The 27,082-nt window shown below is 34.0% G+C and overlaps 1 protein-coding gene across 4 annotated transcripts in view; it reads right to left on the reverse strand.

The window, feature by feature from the left end:
- Positions 1–382: 382 nt before the first annotated feature.
- Positions 383–27,082, reverse strand: part of UBE3A (ubiquitin protein ligase E3A) — a 91,613-nt gene continuing 64,913 nt past the window's right edge. For all 4 annotated transcript variants that reach the window (XM_068556623.1, XM_068556613.1, XM_068556596.1 and 1 more), the window contains 8 exons: positions 25,832–27,078; positions 17,295–17,439; positions 14,022–14,227; positions 13,234–13,398; positions 11,994–12,149; positions 11,825–11,898; positions 3,373–3,516; positions 383–2,333 (listed from right to left, as the gene is read on the reverse strand). In XM_068556623.1, coding sequence (XP_068412724.1) covers positions 2,213–2,333; positions 3,373–3,516; positions 11,825–11,898; positions 11,994–12,149; positions 13,234–13,398; positions 14,022–14,227; positions 17,295–17,439; positions 25,832–27,078 — 2,258 coding nt within the window. In that variant the 3' untranslated portion in view covers positions 383–2,212. The remainder of the gene's footprint in view (positions 2,334–3,372; positions 3,517–11,824; positions 11,899–11,993; positions 12,150–13,233; positions 13,399–14,021; positions 14,228–17,294; positions 17,440–25,831; positions 27,079–27,082) is intronic.

The following is a 27,082-nucleotide window of genomic DNA, read 5'->3' on the forward strand; positions in this document are numbered from 1 at the left end:
TACTTTATAACACGACATCTGGGGTAGATATCTGCTATAGTCAAAATTTCTATTTTTTTCCTCTTCCTAAAGATATTGTTCCGTGACATTTTTGTAAACAGTAGTGAAAAGGAGGCAATGATAAAAAGAAGTGGTAACATGTCCAGGATAATTAGTTACTAAGCAAGTGAGAGCAATTAGTCTAGACAACCAATGAATTTTTCTCTTAAAATATTTTCAAGGGTAGGTTTATTTTCAACTGTTTGTTAAAAGTCTATTTGATGCGAATTCTATGTCTGATAACCTATACTCAATTACTATTCAAAAACTTCACACATATTATTACAACTGTAGAACTTCAATACTGTAGTGATAATAAAACTTGAGAACCAAAGAACACAGATTTCTTCATGAATTTATTATACAAAACGCCCCCAGAGTATTTGATTTCTCTTATTCTCACTTTCATTATACACAAGAAGCACAGGAATGAGAGGCCTTTTAAGATGACTGTAGTAGCATGAGGGTCCCTTGCATCAAGGTAGTGTACATACCTTAACAGTGTTCTAAAGGCTGGCCCAGAAAAACCCCATGTTACTTTATCACAATATGGAAAGCAATGTCTTCTTTTTCCACTAAATTATGGTGAAAAATGTCACTTTTATTTAGCATTATGGTACATAACAGTTAAGTCTCAATTACTAAAAGAATTAAAATAATTCTTAAAGACATCCTCTTTCCCCCTCCAATGATTTGAAAGTTGTATTTTTCCTGCCAATTTCAAACAAATCATCAAATTGATCTGTCATAGTCAGTTAAAACAATCAGAGGCACAAGCTCAGCACATTAGCTGTAACTTGTAGTAAAAGGATATATCAATATGTCTCTTCTCAGTTAAAAATACATAATCCTTTTATTTTATATTGCAATAAAAGAAATTAACAACACAGACACAGAAGACTAGAAAGGGGAAGAAACTACTTACTTCTGAATGTCCAGTAATTTAAACCAACCTGTACTTTTCCATAGTACATGAAAGTATTATTTAACACTTACTTTTTGAAATAAACTTTAATCTTTGGGGATAGACAATGTAAATAGGACTTAAGAGTAATAGTTCCATTCACTTCCAGGTCTCTGCTTACTGTATGATTAGGTAAAACAAGGCACAGTAGCCATCCTTTCCATTATGTTCCAACACTGATCATGTGCCTTGATAAAATGGCTGATTAGATAAGATGATGGCAACATGAAGGGAAGACTTTGGATTGTCTATTTAAAATGCGGGTAATAAGCAATTAATAAAAAATTTATTTTAAGTGCACTTTCACATGCTTTATGTTTATAATAAACAACAAACTTCCTACCTTTCTTGCAAAGGGTTTGACTACCATTTCTTTTGGCCAAATGCACTTTTCCCCAGTAAACTTAAAACAACAACAACAACAACAGTGACGACAACAACAAATCCCTGTCCTTCCATATGCTAAGAAAGAGGATTGGCTACTGAAACAGTTCATTGTAAGACACATGAAGACGACATACTGTGGCATGAGTTGTTTTTAATTTGTTGTGCTGTTACTAAAGTAAAGTTCTGAGGGTTGCAGTTAAACATTCCAAGTTCTCCCTTCCATCTTTATTGATTTTAAGATTTTGCACAGAAAACTCTTTGGGGACTAGAACAGCAGCAACTGCATCACACTGTTTTCAAGATTTCAAGTTTCAAAAGCAAATTGTTTAAAAAAAAAAATACAGCTCCTGATTTGAGTTAGATACAGGGACAAAAAAATAGCACATACTTGAAGGTTACATGGTCTACAAATGGTGGCAATATTTTCCTTGGGAGAGTAGTTTGTTGGTATATATTTTTTAAATATGCAAAAAGGCTCAACCTCAAGCAGTAATAAACACAAGCAAAAGTGATTTAACCCTTAAAATAAATATTCAGAAAAACCTCTCTGTACATACAAGTGAAAGAATAAGTAACACTTTCACGCAAGAAAAAAAAATAATAATAATAATAAAGGATTTGTTCATGTAAGTAGCTGAAATCTGCTGTTCCAGCCCACATATCCCCAATAAAGAAGGGAGGCACAGACATAGGTGACTACTGTGGTTCACTATTTTACAGCCTTTTTGTACTGGGTCACTATCACCACCAATTTTATCCCTCTTGTTATATTTATTAAAATTTTAAATTTTTTTCTTTCCCTCCCCCCTTTTTTTTTGTTTTTTACAGCATGCCAAATCCTTTGGCATAAGTGATGGCCTTCAACAATCTCTCTTTAAGTTTTTCTTTGCTTGAATATTCCGGAAGTAAAAGGACATTAAAGCAAGTATGAGATGTAGGTAACCTATATAGAGAGAAAGGGGAAAAATAGGAAAATAAGTCATGGGAAATATGCTCAGTATTAAATGATCCTACTTTAGATGGCATATATGTTGAGATGGTTTGCAATGCAGACTATACATTAATGCAAGTCATGGATAAACTTTCTGCTCTTGCCATACAACTACCAAACAGCAGTTTGTCTCTATCTCATAAATTACTCAATGCTAATAATGATGATGGTCGATGATAACATATTGCATCCACAAAATTATTACCACATACCAGATATTGTTTTAGGTACTTAACCCTGAGAGCTCATTTAACTAAATTTTCTCACAATAAACCTACAGACTGGGTGTCAGTTTCCCCACTGTAGAGTTGAAGTCACTGAGAAGTTAAGTAACTTACTCAAAGGTGGAGGTAATATATTCAAACCTCGTTTCCAAAATTTCAAAGTCTGGGCTCTTTAATGCTTATTAGAAATATTCCTGTATGACTATGTAATTGATTTGATAACCAATAAATTTACATTAATACCAAGTAATACAGACAATACCAAATAATATCAAATAATGTAGAAAACTAATAGAAATGTTTCTATACATTCAAGCTATTAAATATACTACTGCTCACATACGGTCGCTATGCACCAAATGTTAACTTACACGATGGAGAGGAAACACAATTAATGTAAAGACTATGAAATCAGTGATTCTAGCATAATCTAGGACTGAACAGACAATCTCCTGAGCCTCAACTTCACCATTCTAAACAGATGACATAATATGGCTTTCAATTAAAAAATTCTCAACCAAAAACTAAATGAATCACACCAATTTATAAAATTTCAAATCAAGTGAACTCCATAATAATTTTTAACCTGGCCAGTGTTCAAAAATTTTCTCAAACATTAACAGCAAAATATTCTCTGAACTAATATTTCATGTGGTTTGAAGATTTCTATATAAAATTGCAAAAGTGCTCAGAAGCTTCTGGATAGATCACACATGTGTAATGTGGAATGCAAGGTTTTCAGTATACAGTCACAATTTAATAATTACCTTTCTGTGTCTGGGCCATTTTTGGCTATAATCATCTTTAATTTTCCTAGTCCGCCCACAGGTGCCCTGTCTGTGCCCGTTGTAAACTGCAAGAAGAGTCTTTTCTGCTCATCTGTAAATGAATGAACAATTTCCCAGAACTCCCTAATGAGAAAAGATAAAATACTGATTTTAGTTTGGCATTCATTATAACGAGCACTAATGTAAGTCTATGATTTGCATTAAAACCATAATAGGAGATAACCTGGAAGTTAATATCAAGTATCCTGAAGATTCTTTTCTGGTCATCTAGGACCTAGGAATTCCACTACGCAAATTTATCTGAAGGAAACAGTTTTTAAAAATATAAGAGCTCTTGTTCATCACTACATTACCTACAACAGTAAAAACTGTTAAACCTAAGTGTCCAACAAAAGGAAATAATTATGTAAATTGTAAATATATAATCAGTAAATCAGTAACAAACAAAAGACAAAATGTGTGTACTGTGAAAAATTAACTCTGGATGTCTTCAGGTGTGTGTGTGTATTTTATTTACCCCTCCTTCTTTATTTTCTTTGTCTACGTGTGTGTATATATTTTATTTACCCCTCCTTTTTTTTTTAACTTTGGGTTTGTTTGTTTGTTTGTTTATTTATTTATTTAATTTCTGTGTTGGGTCTTTGTTTCTGTGCGAGGGCTTTCTCTAGTTGCGGCAAGTGGGGACCACTCTTCATCACAGTGCGCGGGCCTCTCACTATCGCGGCCTCTCTTGTTGCGGAGCACAGGCTCCAGACACGCAGGCTCAGCAGTTGTGGCTCACGGGCTTAGTTGCTCCACGGCATGTGGGATCTTCCCAGACCAGGGCTCGAACCCGTGTCCCCTGCATTGGCAGGCAGATTCTCAACCACTGCGCCACCAGGGAAGCCCTACCCATCCTTTATTTTGTCTGCTCATACCTTACACAACTTTGGGGGAGAAGGTGGTACAGATTAGAGACAAAAGGAAAAGAAAAAAAAATAAAAAACAAACCCCACACCTAAAAGTACTAATAAAAAAGTATACAATTATTATATAATCAATATCAATAGTGAGTGCTGTGGAAGGGGAGATGGGGGATTATTCTGATATATCTGTCATCTGCAGTTATTTTAAGAGAATAATTTAATCCCTGGCATTCCTAAAACCTATGTGATAAAAGTCATGTTATAATGATGCTTGTTAAACTTACTCTAAAAACATAATGCAAGCACATTAAGAACAATCCTGGCATGCTTGTTTGAATAATAATCCATAAATTTAACATACACACTACTTCTCAGATAAAAATTTTTAAGATTTTAGAAAACAAAAACATTTTTAATTGGTGAAAGAACGCATTTTTTAAATTTAATTTTTATTTTATATTGGAGTATAGTTGATTTACAATGTTGTGTTAGTTTCAGGTGTACAGCAAAGTGATTCAGTTATACATATATCCATTCTTTTTCAGATTCTTTTCCAATATAGGTTATTACAAAATACTGAGTTCCCTGCCCTATACAGTAGGTCCTTGTTGATTATCTATTTTATATACAGTAGTGTGTATATGTTAATCCCAAACTCCTAATTCATTCCTCCTCCCACCTGTCCCCTCTGGTAACCATTAAGTTGGTTTTAGAAGTCTTTGAGTCTGTTTCTGTTTTGTAAATAAGTGCACTTGTATCATTTTTTTTTAGATTCCACATATAAGTGATATCATATGGTATTTGTCTTTCTCTGATTTACTTCACTTAGTATGATCATCTCCAGGTCCATCCATGTTGCTGCAAATGGCATTATTTCATTCTTTTTTATGGCTAAGTAATATCCATTGTATATATGTACCACATCTTCTTTATCCATTCCTTTGCTGATGAACATTTAGGTTGCTTGCACGTCTTGGCTATTGTAAATAGTGCTTGCAATGAACACTGGAGTGCATTTATCTTTTCGAATTATCCTTTTCTCCAGATATATGCCCAGGAGTGGGATTGCTGGATCATATGGTATCTCTGTTTTTAATTTTTAAGGAACTTCCATACTATTCTCCATAGTGGCTGTATCAATTTACATTCCTAGCAACAGTGCGGGAGGATTCCCTTTTCTCCACACCCTCTCCAGCACTTATCTTTTTGTAGTTTTGTTGATGGCCATTCTGACCGGTGTGAGGTGATATCTCATTGTAGTTTCTATTTGCATTTCTCTAATAATTAGCAATGTTGAGCATTTTTTCATGTGCTTTTTGGTCATCTGTATGTCTTCTTCGGAGAAATGTCTATTTAGATCTTCTGCCCATTTTCTGATTAGCTTGTTTTTTGATATTCAGCTGCATGAGCTGTTTGCATATTTTGGAGATTAATCCCTTGTTGGTCACTTTGTTTGCAAATATATTCTCCCATTCTGTGGGTTGTCTTCTTGTTTTGTTTATGGTTTCATTTGCTGTGCAAAAGCTTTTAAGTTTCATTAGGTCCTATTTGTTTATTTTTGTTTTTATTTTCATTATTTCAGAAAGATATTGCTATAATTTATGCCACAGAGTGTTCTGCCTATGTTTTCCTCTAAGAGTTTTATAGTATAGTCTTACATTTAGGTCTTTAATCCATTTTGAATTTATTTTTGTGTATAGTGTTAGAGAATGTTCTAATTTCATTCTTTTCCATATAGCTGTCCAGTTTCCCCAGCACCACTTACTGAAGAGACTGTCTTTTCTCCACTGTATATTCTTGCCTCCTCTGTCATAGATTAATTGACCATAGGTGTATGGGTTTGTATCTGAGCTTTCTATCCTGTTCCATTGATCTATATTTCTATTTTTGTGCCAATACCAAACTGTTTTGATTATTGTAGCTTTGTAGTATAGTCTGAAGTCAGGGAACCTGATTCCTCCAGCTCCATTTTTCTTTCTCAGGATTGCTTTGGCTATTTGGGGTCTTTTCTGTTTCTGTACAAATTTTAAAAATTTTCTTCTAGAAAATGCCATTGAAAATTTGATAGGAATTGGATTATCTGTAGGTTACCTTGGGTAGTATAGTCATTTTGACAATACTGAATCTTTCAATCCAAGAACATGGTATATCTTTCCATCTGTTTGTGTCTTCGATTTCTTTCATCAGCATCTTATAGTTTTCAGAGCACAGGTCTTTTTTCTCCTTAGGTAGGTTTATTCCTAGGTATTTTATTCTTTTTGATGCGATGGTAAATGGGATTGTTTCCTTAATTTCCCTTTCTGATCTTTCATTGTTAGTGTATAGAAATGCAAGAGATTTCTGTATATTAATTTTGTATTCTGCAACTTTACCGAATTCATTGATAAGCTCTAGTTTTCAGAAGAATGCATTTTAATATTTATTTGAAAGTTCTTTCCAGAAACTTGGCAGAGAATGTCACACTTCCTACATCCATAATTACAATTCTAGTTTTTGATATTCTAGTATTCCAGTATACAATTTCTATTACCAAAATGCTAGTATTTTTGTTGGTGTAATGCCATTATTTCTAACATAGCTTAGCAGCTTTATTAGAATTCTTGGCTCTCTCCACTTCCCTTCCCTGACACTCTAATATCCTCCCCACCCTTCAGTTCTTGCAAACCCCCCATTCACCTAGAGAAAACAATTTAAAAAAAAACTACACAACAGGACATTGGACATGGAACGTACAGGCACAACTCTCAGGAAGGAGTGAAATCATACCACAGTTTAGGTCATTCCTTTTGGGTGGCTGGCAAGAAAAAGCAAGTCTGCTGTAACCCAGAGCCCTTTGTCAGGGCAGAAAAGCTTCCTCACCCTTCAGGAGTGTTCTAAAGCCAAACTGATCAGCCACACCTGAAGAGGCAGACCAACGGGTGCCCTTGAGTAGAGGAGACAAACCCTGAAGGAAGCAGCAGACCAGCAGTGGTCACTGTGACAAGTTTAGCTGTTTCTCTGGTTCTTTCTAAAAAATTAGAACTTAAAATATTAGGTTAGTATCAGTTTATATAATGAAAATACTTACTGAGCAAAATTCTTCTTTCCCTATAAGTGTTATGTTCTACATTAAAACTGTGAACTAAGAATGCAACTATTTAGAAAACTGAAGATGAAAAAAAGAAGTTGTTGTGTTTCTACATTAAAGTGGTAGCTGTATGGATTGCATCCCACTCACATCTTCTAAAACCTATCCAGTATATAAAGGAGACAAATTCCAATAAAAACACCCATAATCTATGCCTAAGTTAACTAGAAAAACAGAGTGGAAAACTCAAACTGACATGTAAACTGGAGTTTATATATACACCTGAGTCCACACTAGCAGAGTTCAGCAGGAGCTCTGTGGAAGAACGGGGTGTGCAGAATAACATGGGCTACGGTTCACCCGAAAAGGGCAGAGCCCTACCCCAAGAGTGAACTACTAAGGGCAGGTAAGAGCACTGGCAACAGGAAAGTATCTTGGACCAAATATGGCAGTCTTAGGAAGACATCATGCCTGAAAGGGATAGGGGGCACCATGGAAAGCAGAGGTGTCCCTTGAAAGTAGCTTCTGGTTGTAAAGGGATGAAAGCAGCTGACAAAAATTGGCACTAGTCAGGTAGAAGGCACTGGGCCACATAAACACACATGGAACTCAGTGAGAGATGGACAAATCTGAAATAGAAATTAGAATTCTCTAAAATACTCAAGAAATATGCAAAATAAACTTGGAAATAAAGCTAATTTATGTGGTGACTAAAGAAACAATATGACTAAAATTTCTACTATGGACGTAGGAGGTCAGAAACAGAAAAGCAAAAATAAAAAGTATTTTTAAAAAACTAAAGAAATATAAAGTATTTAACTGCATAAACATAATAGTTTTCATTTGCAAAAAAACCCCTGTAAGCAAAGTCAAAAGACAAATGACAAACTAGGAAAAAATATCTGCCAATTTATTCAAGTGCTAATCTCCCTAATACAAATATAAAGTTTCTAAAAATTAAAATGACTGAGCAGCAAAATGAGCAGAACTATAAAAATTACTAATAGCTCTTAAGTATAAGAAAAGATGCCCAAACTCCCTCATTCATAACGAGAAAACCACAAATTATAACTACACTGAAATGCCATTTCTCAACTAACAGACAGGTAAACAGCTGAGTTTAACAACACACTGGGTTTGGGAAAATTGTAAGAAATGAGATACTCATATATTACTGGTGGGAGTGCAAAATGTCACAATTTCTGTGAAGGAGAATTTGGCAGTATTTAGCAAAATTACATATGTATCTACCATTTGGTTCAACAATCCCACTTTTAGCACCACTTCCCAATTTAATGATGTCTCTACATATGTATGGAATAATCCGTATGCAATATGATTCACTGTGACATTCTTCTAACAGGGCTGGAAATAACCAACATGTCTGTCTACACAATACGACAGTATTCAGCCACACTTTATTTTTTACTGCTGAAGTAAAAAACGTAATAGGACCCAGGGTCTCCTAACAACACAGCCAAAATGTCCAGCATACAATCCAAAATCACCTCTCAAACCAATAACCAGGAAAATCACATGAAAGAAAGAGAATCAACCAATGTCAACACTGGGATGAATAAGATACTGGAATTAACTGACAAAGATTTTAATGAGGTCATCATAAAAATGATTCTACAAGCAATTACAAGTTCTAGTGTTTCAAAACTGAAACATTAGAAACTCTCAGCAAAAATTAGAAGTTATAATAAAAAAGATCCAAATGGAAATTACAGAACTAAAAAACAGAGTAAGAGAAAAATACGAGACGGGCTCAATAGTAGAGTCAAGATGACCAAGGATAAAAATCTGAACAAAAGAGAAAATAGACTGAAAAAAGATAGAGCCTCAGGTACATGTGGAACAATGACAAATGACTGAACGTTGGTATCATTAGAGGCATAGAAAGAAAGGAAAAAGAGGGATTTCTCTGGTGGTCCAGTGGGTAAGTCTCCATACTCTCAATGCAAGGGGTCTGGGTTTGATCCCTGATCAGAGAACTAGATCCCGCATGCATGTCGCAACTAAGAGTTCACAAGCCACAACTAAAGATCCCACATCCACAATGAAGATCCTGCATGCCACAACTAAGAGTCGGTGCAGCCAAAACAAATAAATAAAGGAATACTTAAAAAAAAAAAAAAAAGGAAAAACAGAGTGGTACTGAAAAAGTATTTCAAGAAATCATGGCTGAAAACATCCCGTGTTTGGAAAAAGACACAAACCCAGACTTAAGAAGCTAAGAAACCCCAAATAGCACAAACAAAACTGTTCTTCAGAAATAAAGGGGAAGTCACCCACAGGCAAAGGAAAACTAAAAGAATTTGTCATTAGCAGATCTGCCTTTGAAGACTAACTAAAGGAAGTGATAAAAGATGGACTCTGAGGCAAACAGAAGAAAGAATAGAAATAGTAGAAATGCAGGTACATACAACAGCCTACCATCCTCCTCATGAATTTTATAAATCATATGTGATGACTGCTACAAAAATTATAACAGCATTAATATTCAAGACAACGATATTTAAAAGTGGGGTTTTCCATACTTCACGGGAAGAGATTTTGATAGCAATATCACATATGTATAATGTAATACCAACAGCAACCATGAAGAACACTATACTAAGCAACACACACAAAAAAAGAACACTAAAGTCATGAAGAAATCCTTAAAAATGTTCAAGTAACTAAGTACCCCACAGAAGGCAAAAAGGCATCAACAAGGAACCATAAAGAAACAGAAAACAAATAAAATGGCAGACTTGAGCCCTAACATACCAATAATTACCTTGAATACAAATGGCCTAAATATACCAATTAAAGGCAAAGATTGACAGACATGAGTCAGCTATTTTTAAGAAACTCATTTCAAATTCAGCAACAAAGATAGGTTGAAAAGTAGAAAGACATAAAAAGATATATCATGCAAACAAAAAGCAAAGCAATACAAAACCAGGAATGGTTGTATCAGATTCAGAGCAAAGAAAATTACAAGACATAAAGAGAGACCTTACATAATGATGGGGGCTGGGGGTGGGGTGGGGAGTCAAATTAGAAGTATGGGATTAACAGATACAAACTACTATACATAAAATAGATAAGCAACAAGCATTTACTGTACAGTACAGGGAATCATACCCAATCTTATAATAACCTATAATGAAATATAATCTGCAAAAAAAAAAAACACGATGTTGTACACCTGAAACTAACACAATATTGTAATACTGCAAATCAACTATAGTTCAAAAAAAATTTTTTTAAAGCATTCACATATGATCTTAAGATATGTATCAAGCAGGAATTATGTTATATAAAAGATAGAAATAAAATTAAGACCTTAACTTAAAAAGTAATTTCTCCATAAGGAGGAGCACAAGATATCTTCAACTATTCTCAGGGAAACATTAAGATGCTACACAGTCATAACTATCTGTGGTCAATAATATCACTAACAGAGATACTGCTGTGATAATACTCACAAGTGAGGTTATCCTTTCATCATGTTATCTCAACCCTTTTATGGGTCACCTTTGAACTTCAAGTAAATAGCAGAACCGTGGTTGCTAAAAGTAAAAAAGCTCACAACTGCTGCTAGAAATGACCAAGGGTGTGCTAAATAGAGGAAATATCAGTAACCTCCCACAAACCAGAATGAAGAATAAAATAACAGAACAAAAGAAAATAATAGAACATAAAATAATATAAAATATTTATTTCTAGATACAATTGATATTCATTACGGTTTTCACACACTTGAGTCTTAGAGTAATAACCTTCAGAGACAACCTCCAGGAATGCCTTCCCATCTCACTCCACCAGTGACTGCCAAAAGGGCATCTTTGTCCCCTTAAACCCACCTTAGCAGGAGAGGAAGAAGCCTATGTCTTTCAGGATTGGACAGTAGTAAAGAAAAGAAGACAATAGCATTTGCTGGGAAGCAGTTAAGACTGGGACTGGGAATCTCTGCTTCTTTCTGTGAGAATTTGGAGTCTTCAGATGTACAATAACAATTCTAGTATGTATCTTGCCATGTTGTAAGGATTAAATCAAAGAATGTACCATTTCACACAAAAGATGCTTCATATAGGGTAGGTAAGTAACATTTCACAGAGTTCAAAAGAAAGGAGAAATACTCGGAAGTGATAGTTCTATTTTCCTCATCATGTAACCGGCAGTAAGCACATTCTAACCAGAATTACTAGGAATATTAGATATTTTATACCCCCAATGCAGAAAAAAGCATGCCACTTACATAAAACACATCAGTCAGGAAATAAATCACAAGATTAACAATAAGAACTGGTGATTGATTATATTACAAATATACCTCCAATTTTATAGATTGAGAATTTGTGAGTTTGCTTATTTGGGAAGTAAAACCTGGAGACAAAGGTCCAAAGCATAAAGCACACACCCCTTTGGTGAATTAAATCTTCCTTTTAAGAACTAAGCACCTTACCTAATCACAACAGAGTCCCTGGTATAGCCACCATCATATTCTGTAGTTTCTTCTAGTGCTTGGAAATCTAGATTCTGCAAATTCAAGAAAACATGTCTTAACATCTATACCACACTATTACAAACAATTAATCAATAGAAGATATTTTTGCAAACCCTTGCTTTCTTACCCGGCTTCCACAAATAAGCAATTCGATTTCCTCTGGTCTGAATAAGTACTTTAAAGGAGATTCATTAGTCACCATATGAAAACCTCTCCGAAAAGCCTTGAACTGTTTTTCTACTGATTTATTGAGAATGTAGTCAGAATAGAGATTGACAAATTCCTGCAGAAAATATTAACCACAAGAACATCTTATAATATGCAGTACAACAAAACACAACGAGCTATAGGGCTGCATAACTTTTTTGTTTTTATTTTCCCAAAGAAAAAACATTCAAGAATATTTTTTAAAATTCAAACTTTACACACACAAAGGAAAATACCTTTAACAATTTCACAGCTCTCTATTATAGTCAATATTAAACTGTAAAAAGGTCATGCACAAATAAGTTGATACAATTTTAAAGTTCTCTCAATTAGGTATGCAAACAAAGAGACATTTAAACCATTTATACATCAATTTATAAAAGCTAACATTTTTAATAAAGTGCAATGTACTGGATATGTATAAGCAAACAAGGAGGTCGCATGTTTTCTATTCTAGAATATTTGGGGAGCTGCCTACTGTATCCAGTTCAACAAAAATATTGGTGTTTTAACTGATGCCCAAGCTACTATACCAAATCATAAATGGAAAACATACTTTTGTATCCTAACTTAGTGAATATAATACTTTATCAAAAATTATATTAATATAAACACACACTTATTAAAGGTTTTATACATATCATAATTTCCCTGTTATGTTCTGGGTTATTCCCCTGTTTCCAGATGCATACTTTTCTAGTCAACAGAAAACACAGAACTGACTTCTTTAAAGTATTCTTTAATACTTTTCAGATGTATACTTAAGGCACATATATGTGTGAGTACATTAAATGCAATTATCATCTGCTTGGTTATAAGGACCTTAATTACAAGGTCCCTGTTTCCCTCCCCTCTACAGCTTAATATGAGAAACACCCCACTTCATGCTTTATACCACAGCCACACTGAGCCATTCACTACCTCCTACGCACGCCTTCTTTCTCTAAAAGGGGCTTAGTGCCCAACCATGTGCTCTCATACCAGCTTACAGCCAAGATTTAGAAAACTGTGGTTATTTCATTTATAATAACTTGGTTACTTGATTTCTTGGGTCTCTGTATGGATGATATTAGATACTCCTTTAAAAACTGCAAGCATATATGATTTAAAATTCTGTTAATAAAGAGGAAAGACAAGGATGACATAAAAACATTTATTACCTTCCTGTTTTCATTTGTAATTGGAATTTTATCACCATTTTCCTTTAGATCATACATCATTGGATTACCAAAAAGATCCGTCTGAGATATCTGGAAAGTGATCATCATATCATCTTCCACATTCCCTTCATACTCCAATAAGTCTTTTAAACTCTGATATAGAACCTAACAATCAGAAATGGAAAATTAAGGCTACCACAGAACTACAAAATACAACAGTTTGTATCACTCTTCTTGGGAAAAGATTAAAAAAAAAAAACCTTTAACAATAAGAATTAAAGCATAGATAGTATTCTTGCCCCAAGAGTTTATATGTAGAAACTAAAGAAAGACTGTCAGTCATTGGTGATGTCCCATTCTCTGCTGAGAAACCCCACACCAGCTACTTAGCTATGGATCTCACACTGTGCTCTTATGAGAGCCTTAGAGGTGTCTCAAGGTTAAAGAGCGGCTGTAGCCACCAGCCCCTTATTCAGCGCAGCTCTGATTTAACTGGGCAATTTCATGATTTCATTAAAAACAAACAAACAAACAAAAAATTAAAAACACTTTCCTACAGAATCAATCTTTACAAAGCCAGCTTGCTGACAGCAATATGTAGAAAAGTTCCCCTTCGAGTTTTTAAGTGTTTATGGTACTTCAGATAGATTAAAGCAACTTTATCTTACTAGGTATAGATATTAACAAAGATTCCAAATGAAAGCTTTAGAATTTTTATATAAATGAAACTCTATATTTGCTTTTAAATAAAATCTAAAAGAGAGAAGAAAAAATGACCAAAGACTTACAGGGTGAGAGTCTCCCAGGTCAAGAAAAGTTCCTTTTTTCCCCATTAGCTTCCTGTAGACAACCATGGGAAAATGTACATCCAGTATACAGTTATTGTAAATAGCCAGACCCAGTACTATGCCAATCAGAGTGAACTGACCCTCAGTTTCAAAAGAGGATGGATTAAACCAAAACAATTTTGTAGATTCATCATATGTGAACATACCTATAAGAAATGATTTTTAAAAATACATTACTTTCACATTTTATTACAGACTGATGAACAAATATTTATACATATAAAATATAAAAATATACAATAATTATACATGTAAGTTTATGTGCACTACGTATAGAAATATTTTTTCTCTTACATTAGCACTTGAGAAAACAAAGTTCAAATACATATGAATGTTATAAATTGTGGCAAATGGTAGCATATATTTTTAAGAAGCCAAGGAAATAAAGTAATAAGGCATTTTGGTGGCATTTTCTAAGAAGTTAGGGAAAATGTTCATTAAATTCAAGTTCTCTAATCTTCTACTAACACAAATGAAAAGTTAATCTGCATTCACACTTTATCCACTCAATCGTTGAAAAATAAATGTAAAAGGAAAAAAGGTTAATCATACTTTGAAAATGTTTCACTTATAAAAACATATTCAATCCATACATACTGTTTTAAAAAACAATTTTGAATTTCATTAAGGAAAAGTCTGTGTTTTCCCCAAATTGCACAATGGTTCCATGAAGTTTTTCCAGCACCTTTCTAACAAAGATGCCAAGTACTTAAACTCAGGTAAACTTGATAAACTTAGATTATGCCCAAAAACCAAACCCATTTAATACACACATTAACTGTGAGCCAGTAAGTAAAACAAAAGTAATTTGTATTTGTAGTCTTCTTTCAGTTTCACATGGTCTTCACTATTTTAAACGCAAGCTTGGAAACCTTTTTGATATCACTCATTTAAAAACAGGAAACTGAATAACCATTAACAAGGTAGATTTATCTCCTTCCCTTTAAAGAAATATCTAAGATAAAAGTTAAATGATATTTTAATTGAATTAACAATTTCATTTTACTAAAATGTTTTTCACTTGCTACTGTGAAACTGAATGAAAATATTTTAAGAATTAGGTCTGGAAAACAGGGGGAAGTTCCAATAGAACAAACTTTAGAAATCAATAGAGCATATAAATCAATTTATAAGTTTTTTAAAAGCTTTGAAAATGTTTCTTCATTTTCACATTCAGTTTAAGTTAAATATAAAGGTAAATTTAAAAGGTCCCCTTGATCATAAGAACATGAATTAAACTAAGACATTCTTCTAATGCAATTTAATGTTCATGATATAACATTTTATAAATTATCCAATTCATACTTGAATTTCACAGTTTATATCCAACTTTTTTTACAGGCCTAAGTTACAATACCCACTGAAGTGTTTAAAAACTTCATTTAATTATAAATATGGTATTAACAGGGTCAGAACAGTTAAAAATAATTACAATTAATAACTTTGATGAAATATCACAAATGTATGTCCTTGGTCTCAAGGGTAATAAATTACAAATTAATCAGAATGTAAATTACACAGGTCACTACTCTCATCTTTCTGTGTGAAAGGTAATAATCTTAAAGTTCAAGGAGATACCATTTGGGGCACATTTATTTTCAGGTTCCTGGAAGAAAAGCTCCATAAAGGGTGGCTCTTCTAAAATATTCCTTTTTGATATTTCTATTGTCAGCATTTTAATTGTTTTACTATCAAGTGGAACTGTTTAATGTATGTTTTTTCTTAAAAGTATTTCTGCATATAATGTAAGTATACTTTATAGCTAATGTTTAACTTTTTTAGATACATCAGAACCTACAGCTAAAGTTTACCAAATTTATGAAGCTCATAAATTTTCTTTTCTATCTCAAAAAGGGCATGGTTCTATGTGTCTAGGTTTACTTTGAATGAATTACATACAAAATGGCATAGCTTTCGGATTAACAAACATTAGCTAAAATACAAAGTCTTAACTATTATATTTATGTCATGAACTCAAAATGTCTATTTTCATTTGCAAGTAGACTAAGAACAATTACAGAAAAGTCAGTTCACTGTACATACTGAGAATCAATAGACTTTACCGGTTCAATTCTCAAAGCTTAAGGAAAATGATCTGTAGTACTCTCTGCCACATTCTTCACAATTATGATGGTAGCTTTTGAGAAATTCTTTTCCTATAACTGTCATGCATTCAATTTTAAAAGTAAGCAAACCCAGTAATCAAGTAGTTATACTGTAGAAATTGAATCAGATCGGAATTATACAATAGTATACTACCTAAGAAGCTGTTGTCTTTTTCCTGTCCTACTTTGCCAAGTTTGTCTATTACATTGTCTATCAGTGAAACCCAAATTCTTCACTTTTAGACTGATATATTATAGATCAGTTTTTCCCAAACTGTGTTCAATGAAAACTCTTCTGGGAAGCAAATACTATTAGATGCAGGATGGAAGAAGGGTTCTGGAGTTCAAAAAGTTTGGGAAAACATTACAATATTAAGCCCAAGAAATCCTGTAGCAAATAAACCAAATTAATTTGATATCAGCCAGTGTTTCCAAACTTTGAGCATGATACACTTGTGAGACATTCCCAACAGTCTTCAGACCATTATTTTATGAAACTCTTGTCTCAGAAATGCTATGGGTCAGACTTCCCTGGTGGTCCAGTGGTTAAGAATCCACCTTCCAGGGGCTTCCCTGGCAGCACAGTGGTTAAAAATCTACCTGTCAATGCAGGGGACATGGGTTCAATCCCTGGTCCGGGAAGATCCCACATGCTGTGGAGCAACTAAGCCCGTGTGCCACAACTACTGAGCCTGCGTGCCACAACTACTGAGCCCGCATGTTGCAACTACTGAAGCCCACGCACCGAGAGCACATGCTCCGCAACAAGAGAAGCCACCGTAATGAAAAGCCCGCACACCGCAACAAAGAGTAGCCCCCGCTCGCTGCAACTAGAGGAAAGCCCATGCGCAGCAACAAAGACCCAATGTGGCCAAAAAATAAAAAATAAAATATTTGTCTAAGTTATCTAAATAAGAACTTGAATAAATGAGTGATGCAGGATCAATCCCCAAAGTCCACAAATTCAGTCATTATCTGTGACTCTAGGTAATCCATACCAAAATCTCCTTCTGTTGCTCTTCATAACTGAAAATATTTATAAACCTAGGTAAATAAATTCTTAATTCAAAAAGATATGACACCATGATCACATCACTAAAATATTTACCAATATCTGGATTGAAGATTTCCTCCACAACCAGCTGAAAAAATTCTTTGGAAACACCTCCCTCATCAACTCCTTGTTCTCCTTCAAATTCCACATACAACTGTTTCTTCAAGTCTGCAGGATTTTCCATAGCGATCATCTCTAGCTAGTGAGTGAAAAGATAAAGTGAAAAGGTGAATGCCAGTATTAGGATGAAAGAAAATAAAAATAAGGTGTAGGGGTAGGGAGCAAATAAAAGATAATGTTTTTGATATATTTTAAATGGAAACAGGAAGCAAACTGGTAAAAAGCCAGTGAAGGCAAAGATTCAGTCTCATAGATAATGGAAAAATAGGACAGAAAAAAAACCAGCATAGAATTCTAAAAGGGTTACTTTCTAACTACTGATCTGTCATGAAATTAACACACGGTAGAAAATTAGAATTAGGTTTTCTGTAATTATGTATATAACAAACCTGGGCAGTAAGATTAGGACATGGAAAAAGGTCAAGATAACAAAAATGCCTTAAGTAACTACTCAAATTATTTCAGGAAAAACAATGGCATATAGAAGTTTGACTTCAAAACTGTTCACTTGTAGTTCTTTATGTTTACTAGAATAGAAGCTCAAGAATTAAGTCTTAATATCTATTAAACCATAAATAAAACAATTTCAATTAAGAAAAATACATTTAGGGAAGCAGTTTATGGTCTCCTAATAACACCTTAGGTACAAATTACCATTTTAATGGATTAGAACATAATTTATATCCACTTTTTTTTGAAAGCAGATGAGACATATACTTGCTTATATCCTTACTCTTAACTTCTTACCAACAGTTATCAAACCCCAGTTTCAACATTTCTTCAACTGTAAATCTTTACCAAATACTTTTTGTATCTATAGAATAATATAATGATTGCACTCAGTTATTGAGATTAATCATAAAATCAACACTGTATTCTAACGTGAAATATTTATACTGCAATTTGTTGTCTTATGTGTCGGAAATTTAATAACAGCATGCCTGACTGATCATCCACCTTATTTGCTAAAGTGACTTTAAATCTGCCAAAACAGAATATATTTAAGGGTGTTCAGGTTTTTGCAACTATTCCAACTAGAATCTTTAAAATGGTTTTGAGCAATGCAAACATCATCAGAGTAAGTGTACTATAGTCAGTCCTAAAGTAATTACTTTAAGTAACACACTAGTTTGTACATTCTAGTGTGTCTATAAAAAATAAAATCTCACAAATTCATGATTCAGGTCAGTTGCCCTAGATCAATGTTCTTAAAGCTGCCAACTGCAATTCATTAGCGGGTAGTCCAATCCATTTAATGCAAACCAAATAAGGGAAAAAATCAGAATGCATTCCACATAGTACTGGCACCTACTGTTCTGTGAAACTTTTGCTTCAATTATATGTACAGGCAGTTATGCACATGAGTACTGGAATGCTATGTAAAATATCTCTTACTAGGGGTTGCAATCAAAAACATTTGAACAAAGGCCAAAATGATCTCCTGGATATCTTCGACTTTTGGATTCTATGATTCTGTGAATTTAGAATCTTTAGCTTTAAGGAATGTCTATCCCGTACAACAGTGGTATCTACCATTTGCAAAATCATTTTTATGCCAAGTTGTATTAAGATAATTTATTTTTGAGACAGTGTCGCTGTGGAAAGATTGAGTCAAATACTCTGTATTAGTCCCAACTGTCACTTAACATAATTTTTAACCTTTAAACTTTAGCAAGGAACTCAGTTGAACCTGTTTCCTCATCTGCAAAGGGGGAAAAAAAATAGGATGGTATTCTTCACACTGCAAAGTTGTGAAGGCTTAATAAGAAAGAATGTATGAGAAAGAGTTCTAGAGTGGGTGATATTGTTAAGATAACACATCATATTGTTAACTTTTAAAACACCTCTGCTCTTTGAACAAAAAATTCTCAATTTGATTTTATAGCCTAGTCTCAAATTTTGGAAATAACTTAGGGGAAAAAAAATAGTTCCAGTTGGAAACCTGTTTCAAGTCACTGGCTATAAAGAATTCCAAGGACTAAGTCAGAATTATCATCTTAGCTCAAATGTGGTTTACCCATCAGGCCAATATCCCGTATTGCCATGAAACGCATTGCTAATTCCTTCTCCCAGCTTCCACCTGCCTAGGTGTTATAGAAATGTACATCAATGTTTATGTACACCCTTACAACACAAAGACAAACCGGCTTCTATCAGGTACAGCTAGCTATTCCAAGGTGGAAAAAATAATTTTCTGTTATTTATGTGTCCTGTATCTCTTCCTCACTAACATTTATAACTGAGAGCTGACTCTGTGTCAATGTGACTGATACTTTTTAAAGGATTTGGTGTAGTTTCTAAAGGATTCAGAGGCCCTGTGTTCTAGTCTTAGCTCCACACAAGACACTTCATATCACAAGTGAAGCAAATTTATCTTCACTCTTAATAAAATGTTACATGTCTGTCCATTCCCACCAATCTTCACTCCACTCCACACCTTGAATGCCAAAAGAATTTAATGCAATATGTTCTATTATTATGATAATTATAAACAAGTCACTTTATCTGTTTTAGTTTCATCTGTAAAATGAGCATAAAAATATATCAATAAGTTAATGTATGTGAAGCACAGATGAATTCCCTGCACAACAATTCTTTATAAATACTAGCTCTTATTATTACTTTTATTTTATTGGCTCTCAAATTTTTTTCAGGCTTGGCTGAAAATTTAACGACTCAGCTATAACGGAACAAAAACATTCCGGTATTAACAACAAACCAATATATAGCACTTCATATGCCAGGACACTTTACACGTATCAACTCATTTAATTTTCATAAGAATCTTATCAGGTCGGTAATATTATTAATCCTATTTTACAGATGCATACCCTGAAGTAATGAGATTCATAAACTTGCTCAAGTCAGTCAGTAAATGGTAGAACAGAAATTCTAGTCCAGACAGCAAGCTCTTTACTATGCTTTACTGCCTCTCCTCAATGACTAGCAACAATCTTTTTTAAAATATTGAGTGATTTTCATTGTTATGCTCTTCTGTATGTTTCAATCTTTTTTTTTACAATAAATATATATTATTTTTAGAATAAGGACATATTCAAATGTAAATATTTGTAGAAAGAATGATTTGAAAAATAGACTGCAACTGAATTCCGTGGGAGAAAATTTCCCATTATTAATTTTAGATTATCATTCTCAGATATACTACGTGGTTCTATAAATTATGGTATAACTTATGACATCAGTAGCCTATCTTTTACAAAACTTACTTTTGTGGTAACAAACACATAACAAAATTTAGCAATAATTATTTTGACAAAGGCCATTATTAACGGACTGCATTTATTTTTTCTTAAAAACAAGCACTTCTAATTCACTGTTCAATTAGAGAAGACTTAAGAATTAAATAGTAAAGGTATATCACTTTATGTAATAGACACATACCATTTAAAATTGAATTTTTTTAATCAAAAGCTATCTTGAAGGCAGGAGAATATTTGGAAATTGGAAGAATATGTCAATGAACAGTCTTTAAAAGGGGAATTTGCATGCATCCTTTAATTAAATTCATTTATTAGTACACAGACCTGGATTTTTACATATAGGTTTTCTTAAAGTAGGGTACACTTTGTATTAATTTAATATGGAGACTGGCAAAAGACAGATTATGTCAAATGTATCCTGATTCATAGTCGAAAAAAAAATTCCTTAATGGTATGGATATTTAAGTAGAAGTAGTAGTATTCAGATAAAATAGACGTCTCTAATACTTAAGAATGCTTAGGATCCGTAAGAATGGCTGGCTTAAACTACTTCAGTCAACTTACTAGAATCTACGTTTAAACACTTTGCTAGTGAGTACATTAAAACTATTGACTGGAATGAGATTTTTAGATTACCTGGATATATTTAGTTTTTTCATTTCTCTATAAAGAGATGAGGAAAAGTTGTTTATCTTAAATATAAAGTTTAGATGTCTGGGTAACAGCCAAATCATATAATCACATCTGCCTGTGAGACCAGGAACCCTGAGTTCTACTTCCAATTCTGTTATTAATTTCTGTAGGTCAGAATCTGAGTTTCATTTTCCTCACATGTAACAATTAAGGAGTTTGACAAGTTTCATTGTTTTAAATTATTTTACGATGAATCTATGTAGATCTACTTCACTCTCTTGCTCTACTTAAAGGACATAAATCAGGTATGAAGTTCTTCAATTCAATTAGAATAAATCTTAAGAAACTGCAATGGCCATTGCATTAAGCACAATATAGTGAATGTAGAAGATACAATTAAACATACCTAAAGGAGCACAGAAGAATCTTACTCCTAAAGCACTGTAGGTCAACTGACAAGTAAAAGAATCAAGTTTTGTTTCAATAATAACTAAGGGTGTCTATCAAGGAAAATGCTGGGGACTGGGTTAGACAGTATTAGTATAGCAGGGCCCAGAAATAAATGAGTGAGTGATTTTTAGAAGAGACTGAGCATAACCTCTTGGCAGTAGGGCTTGCATTTGTACCTATCACCTTTAATATGTTCTAGTTCTTATTTTTGCACTTTCCTATCCAACTCTACATCTTAGCCATTTCTTTTGGTCTTTAGATCTCTACTCAAAATTCTAGGACTCCCTGACTAATCTGAACCAAGTCTCATACCACCATCACCCCTTACCCCTATGCCTACAATCCTCATCACTCTCTTAAAGCCTGCCAGTTCTTAAACATGTAATTGTATATAAAAATGGCCTCAATAAATATGTATATATAAACTGTACCAACAGCCATCTCCCAAATACTGGTTTCCAGTCTGGCTTTATCAGAATACCTGGGGTTACTAACAGAAATATATATTCCTAGGCTATACATGAGAGCTCCTAATCTGAATCTCTAGTGGGTAGAATTTAGGATTTTTTTTTTTTTTAAACAAATTTCTCATTCAGATGCGAAGGCAGTTTGGGGCACCTCACAGACAGCAATACTGTCTTCCAAAATACTCATACCCTCAACTCAATTTCCTAACATAAAAGGTAATTAAAAAAATTTTTTTTACATCTTCTTCCCTTGAAGATGCTTTGTCTAAGAAAAAAGTGACAAATTATCTAAAAGATAATTTAAAAGAACATACAAATAGATAAATGTTATTAGCAAAATACTGTAAAAACCTCATCGCATTAGGATCGTTCTCATTCAAATGAAAGCTGAGTTCTGAGCCCGTTTATCACTGTACTATTTCCTACGGAACAACAAAAAGCAGTAAAAATAAGTCGTAGGGAGAAATATTCCAGTAATTTAAAGGTGTAGGGGTAGTTTTTAAACGATTCTGATATCTATTTGTGGAAAGATAACATATATTTCATTGATTTTTAAAATTTGCTTTTCTGTTTTCATATTTTAACATCTCTGAAATCAGGATATAACATAAAATTGACAGCATCTCAAAACTAAATTGGCAGCATTTGTTCTTTTTAGCTGTAATAAAATAATAGTGTGTCCTACAACCAGTGAAGGTATCTTAGGTTTGATAAAATATTGTAAACACTAATACTCTTATTGTCATCAAAAACAGTTCCTCTAAAAACTCCAGTTAGGAAACAATTTGCTACTCTGGTTTGAATTATATGGTACATGAAAGCAAGGAATGTATTTTTCTTTAAATAAAAAAAATCTATAATCATTAATTTACTACCGCTCCCTCCAAGCTAGTCAGTCTTACAATTAATAACTGAAAAATAAGACCCAATAGAAATACTCAAGAGTGCCATATTTTCCAGGAAATAGTCACTATCTTCCAGGCCTCATTTATAAACCAACGAGTAGATGAGCTCCAAGGCTCCTTTTAGCTCTTAAAGTCTAAGGCCCTATATAACCTTGATTAATTATTAATATTGAGCATACCACGAAGTTTCTCATTTCCTCTTCTCTTCCTGACCCTACCCTGTAGTTCAAAATTAGCAGGTCATAAGAAAGTGGTCAATAGGTTTATTTCGTTTGTCAAACTGTGATATAAAAAGATGAGGCTTAAAAAAGGCAAAGTAGATCTTACTGGGGAATAAGATGTTGAAAATCCATCAGTACTTCTGAGAGTGTACCTGAGAGGATCACCTTAAACTACTTTTTGTTATTAAAACACTATAACTTTATCATGATCATCATCTGCTATGAATGTTTCCCAAAAAATTGGCAGATTATCAATTTGACTTCCAAGACCTATTTTGATGCTTTTTATTTTTAACCTTTTCACACTGTGTTATTAAAGAAGGAAAGAAGGGGAGGGAGGGAGGGAGGGGGGAGGAAGGGAGGTAGGGACGCGAAGGGAGGAAGAAAGTTAGCAGTAAAATCTGCTTAATGTGTACCCCTAAGAAGCTCCTCAGTGGTCATGATTCATCTTTACATCTCTATTGCTTAGCAAACTGCCTCACACAAAGGGTTTCTGAAGTGGTAATATTCAAGTACAGATATTATCTAGTGAATCCTAATTTATAATAGGTCAATTGATAATATTTAGCTTTGACATAATTAAGCTGAACTCACTAAAAAAACAATTTGTTAGCATAATTTAAAAGCTCACAGTTAACTTTACCCTAACACTTGCTCAAAGGACATCCTTATAAACTAAAATGGTTGTTTCCTCAAAATTCTAGAGGATAATTTTTAAAACAGAATAAAGTAAGTATACAATAAGCACCTAAACTTTTGTAGGTTCTTAGTCTTGCTTTACTAGGGGGGGAAAATGGGATGCTGTGGGGGAAGACAGTAAGGCTCAGTAGATTTCTGAGAAGGCAGCTAAGTAAGGTAGACAATTTTTTAAAACTCTGGATTGAATGTTACAGAGAGTAATTTCATTGTTTTTAAAGGCCAGGTACAGCTTTTGCTGGAAACAGATGAAAAGATCCTAACCCAAGAAGACAAAGATAAAATGTGTAGTTTGGGGATTTGCAGTTCTGCTCTAACAACGGAAATTCATAAGATAGACCTCAACATGCTTTCCATAAAATATCATCACACCCTTATACAATACCCTATCATTCTGCTAAACTATGGAAAATAAGTTGCTGGCTGTGTGATGATCAGTTATTAAGTATATTAAGTCAGTAGTTATTCATGTAGCTCAAAACTACTAAAGTAAAATTAAAAGGGCACCAGAAAGCAAGCAAGCAATGATAATTACTCCAAGCTACTACTGCCCCTTTCTGTCTCCGGTGAAAAATTGCCTGAGTTGCTTAAATAATGAAGAATCTTTTTTCAACATTAGAAACCTATTTGGTATTAAAAAAAAAAAAAAAAACGGTAACAAAGAAAAGCAGCACAGAACCTCTGCAACTTTTAAATTTCTAAGATGTCAAACAACTTTTTCCACTGGTTTAGTTTTATAAATTCTCAGATTTAGACAAATCCATTCTAAAACTAAAATATATTTTGAAATAAATTTCATTACTTTCTAGCTATCTGTGTCATGGGTTCTTTTCCTTTATTAGTATAGAAGACTGACTAGACTGACTATATCTTAATTTTAGTTGCCATTAAATTTTACTTGAAGTTGATGAAAAAGAACTAGCAATGCCAGGTACATCTAATATTATAAATACAATAAAATCCTGTGATAAAGAACCCTATAACAAATGTAAATGTTGGTACAATGTGATTGGCAATTGGTTTCTGTCTTCTGGCCAGGCTTACATTCTTAAATAGGGGCACTAAAATTCTTATTTTCTGTGGAGGGAAGGAGTGAACAAAAAGCAACCCATCTGGAGAAACAGGGAGCTAGAAGGTGGGTACCTGTGTTCTCAGTATTCTCCCAGTTCAGTCTCCCTGGATTGTGTTGATAATACAGGCACCATTAATTACAAGATTCCTGGAATAGTTGCTGTTTTCCCAGAAGTTCCAACCAACTCCAAGGCCCAGTGTAGTCCATATGTATATGTAAGTAGGAAGAAACTACCACCATCAGGCAGTGCCAAACAGGGACCTTCTGAGTGACCCTGAAGGAACTCCTACCAGCAGCATGCACCACCTGCCCGGGTCACTTCATTAACCTTACAATAATGCAATACTCAACTTCACAGTATGGCATTTTTAGACACCACTTATTATTTCATGGTGTGGTTTTATTCTACCATTTCTCCCCATTAAGACTTGACATTCACTTATTATTGGGTATCTCCACAACCCCCTTGTTTCTGTGCTCTGCAACATCCACTTCTCTTCTGAATGACAAAACTTTGGGGTTAGTTGTCAAGATTTAGAAAATTTATTCTTTTTCAAAGAGAGAGTGATCATGACACAAGACAATCAATATTTTGTGGAACATTTATGAACTTGGACAGGAGCAACAAAAATATAGTACTTACATTTACAATAAAAAAGTCCATGTGTTCCTATACTATATAATCATATACATACATTTTCCCCCCAAAGAGTCACTTATAAAATGAATTCACTGAACTGTATCACAGTCTCCCCATCATTAGGTATTCAATCTAGTACTAATTTTTAAACAGTAGCCCAACTTACCCGGACGAGTGCATCATCTATGATATGGTCACGTCTGACTTTGAGTCTCAAATATGGATTCAACTGCTGTCCTTGAACTAAGCTGTAGAGAACAGTGATTCTTCGTTCACTGTACATGCGAATTCTATTGTCATAATACAATCCCAAATTCTTTGTGACAGCATTCAATATAAAGGGACATGTCATAAAAGAGAATTTGTTCTCTGTTTCTACTTTGAAAAAAGTATAATCTTTATCCATTTCTAGAACATCATTCAGTGGTTCATTAATAAACTCTTCAAAAGGGATAAGTGGTTTTCGACAATCCAGAGTTTTAACAGCAAGTTCAGTTTCTAGTGGGTCCACTCGAGGACCTTTCTTGTTCCTTCTTTCTTCTCCCAATAGCTCCTGAAGTGTCAATTCACTGGACTCAGGAATGGGCTCTTCATCATCTTCTTCATTATGATTTGTGTCCACTTCCCCTCCCACTACATTTGCATAGTAAACCATTTTCAAGCACTTGGAAGCAGCAACAATAGCATCATCATCGTTCACTAGATTTCGATTGTTAAAGTCAGTGCTTATGACTTTGTATGTAATAAGTTGCTGAAACGTTTCCATCATTCTCCGAATCTGGTCTGCACTGTATTTAGACCACAGTCTGACCAGTTTTCCTTGGGCTGCAAGGGGTAGCTTACTCATTGCTTTGCAAAACAGTGGCAAAGCCATTTCCAGATATTCAGGACTGTGGAGATTTCTATTCTCCATGACAATAATGAATAAATTCAGATAATTAGGATCTCGGGAGTATACATTGTGATATGTCAAGTCACATTCCACATTAGGTGACAAATACACAAGTGCATTGAGAAAGGCAGTTTCTATTTTTTCATTAGAGAGCAATCTGGTGTAGACCCTTCTAATGGCCTCAATATCCACAGACACATCATCAGGACCTAATTTTTGTAAGTTGTTATCTCCTTGTGAGCTATCACTTATCCTTGAGGAAGATGCTTCTGAATCTTCTTCCATAGCTGCAGCAGAACATGCAGCTTTTTCCTTTTCATCTTCATCTTTGTCTTCATCCTTTCCTTGAAGAGATTTCAGTTCTTCCTTGGTGTGTTGTTTGACTTTCCGAAAGCTTTGTACCAATGCCTCAGCACTAGAAAAAACTCTTCCAATAACACGAATTAAAGGGGAATAATCCTCCCTCTCTCTACATAATTCTAGAATTTCATATACCGTCTCTTCTGTTAGGTAAGTCACATCTAG

This window comes from Eschrichtius robustus, chromosome 1 (assembly GCF_028021215.1).
Source record: "Eschrichtius robustus isolate mEscRob2 chromosome 1, mEscRob2.pri, whole genome shotgun sequence".
Taxonomy (NCBI): Eukaryota; Metazoa; Chordata; class Mammalia; order Artiodactyla; family Eschrichtiidae; genus Eschrichtius; species Eschrichtius robustus.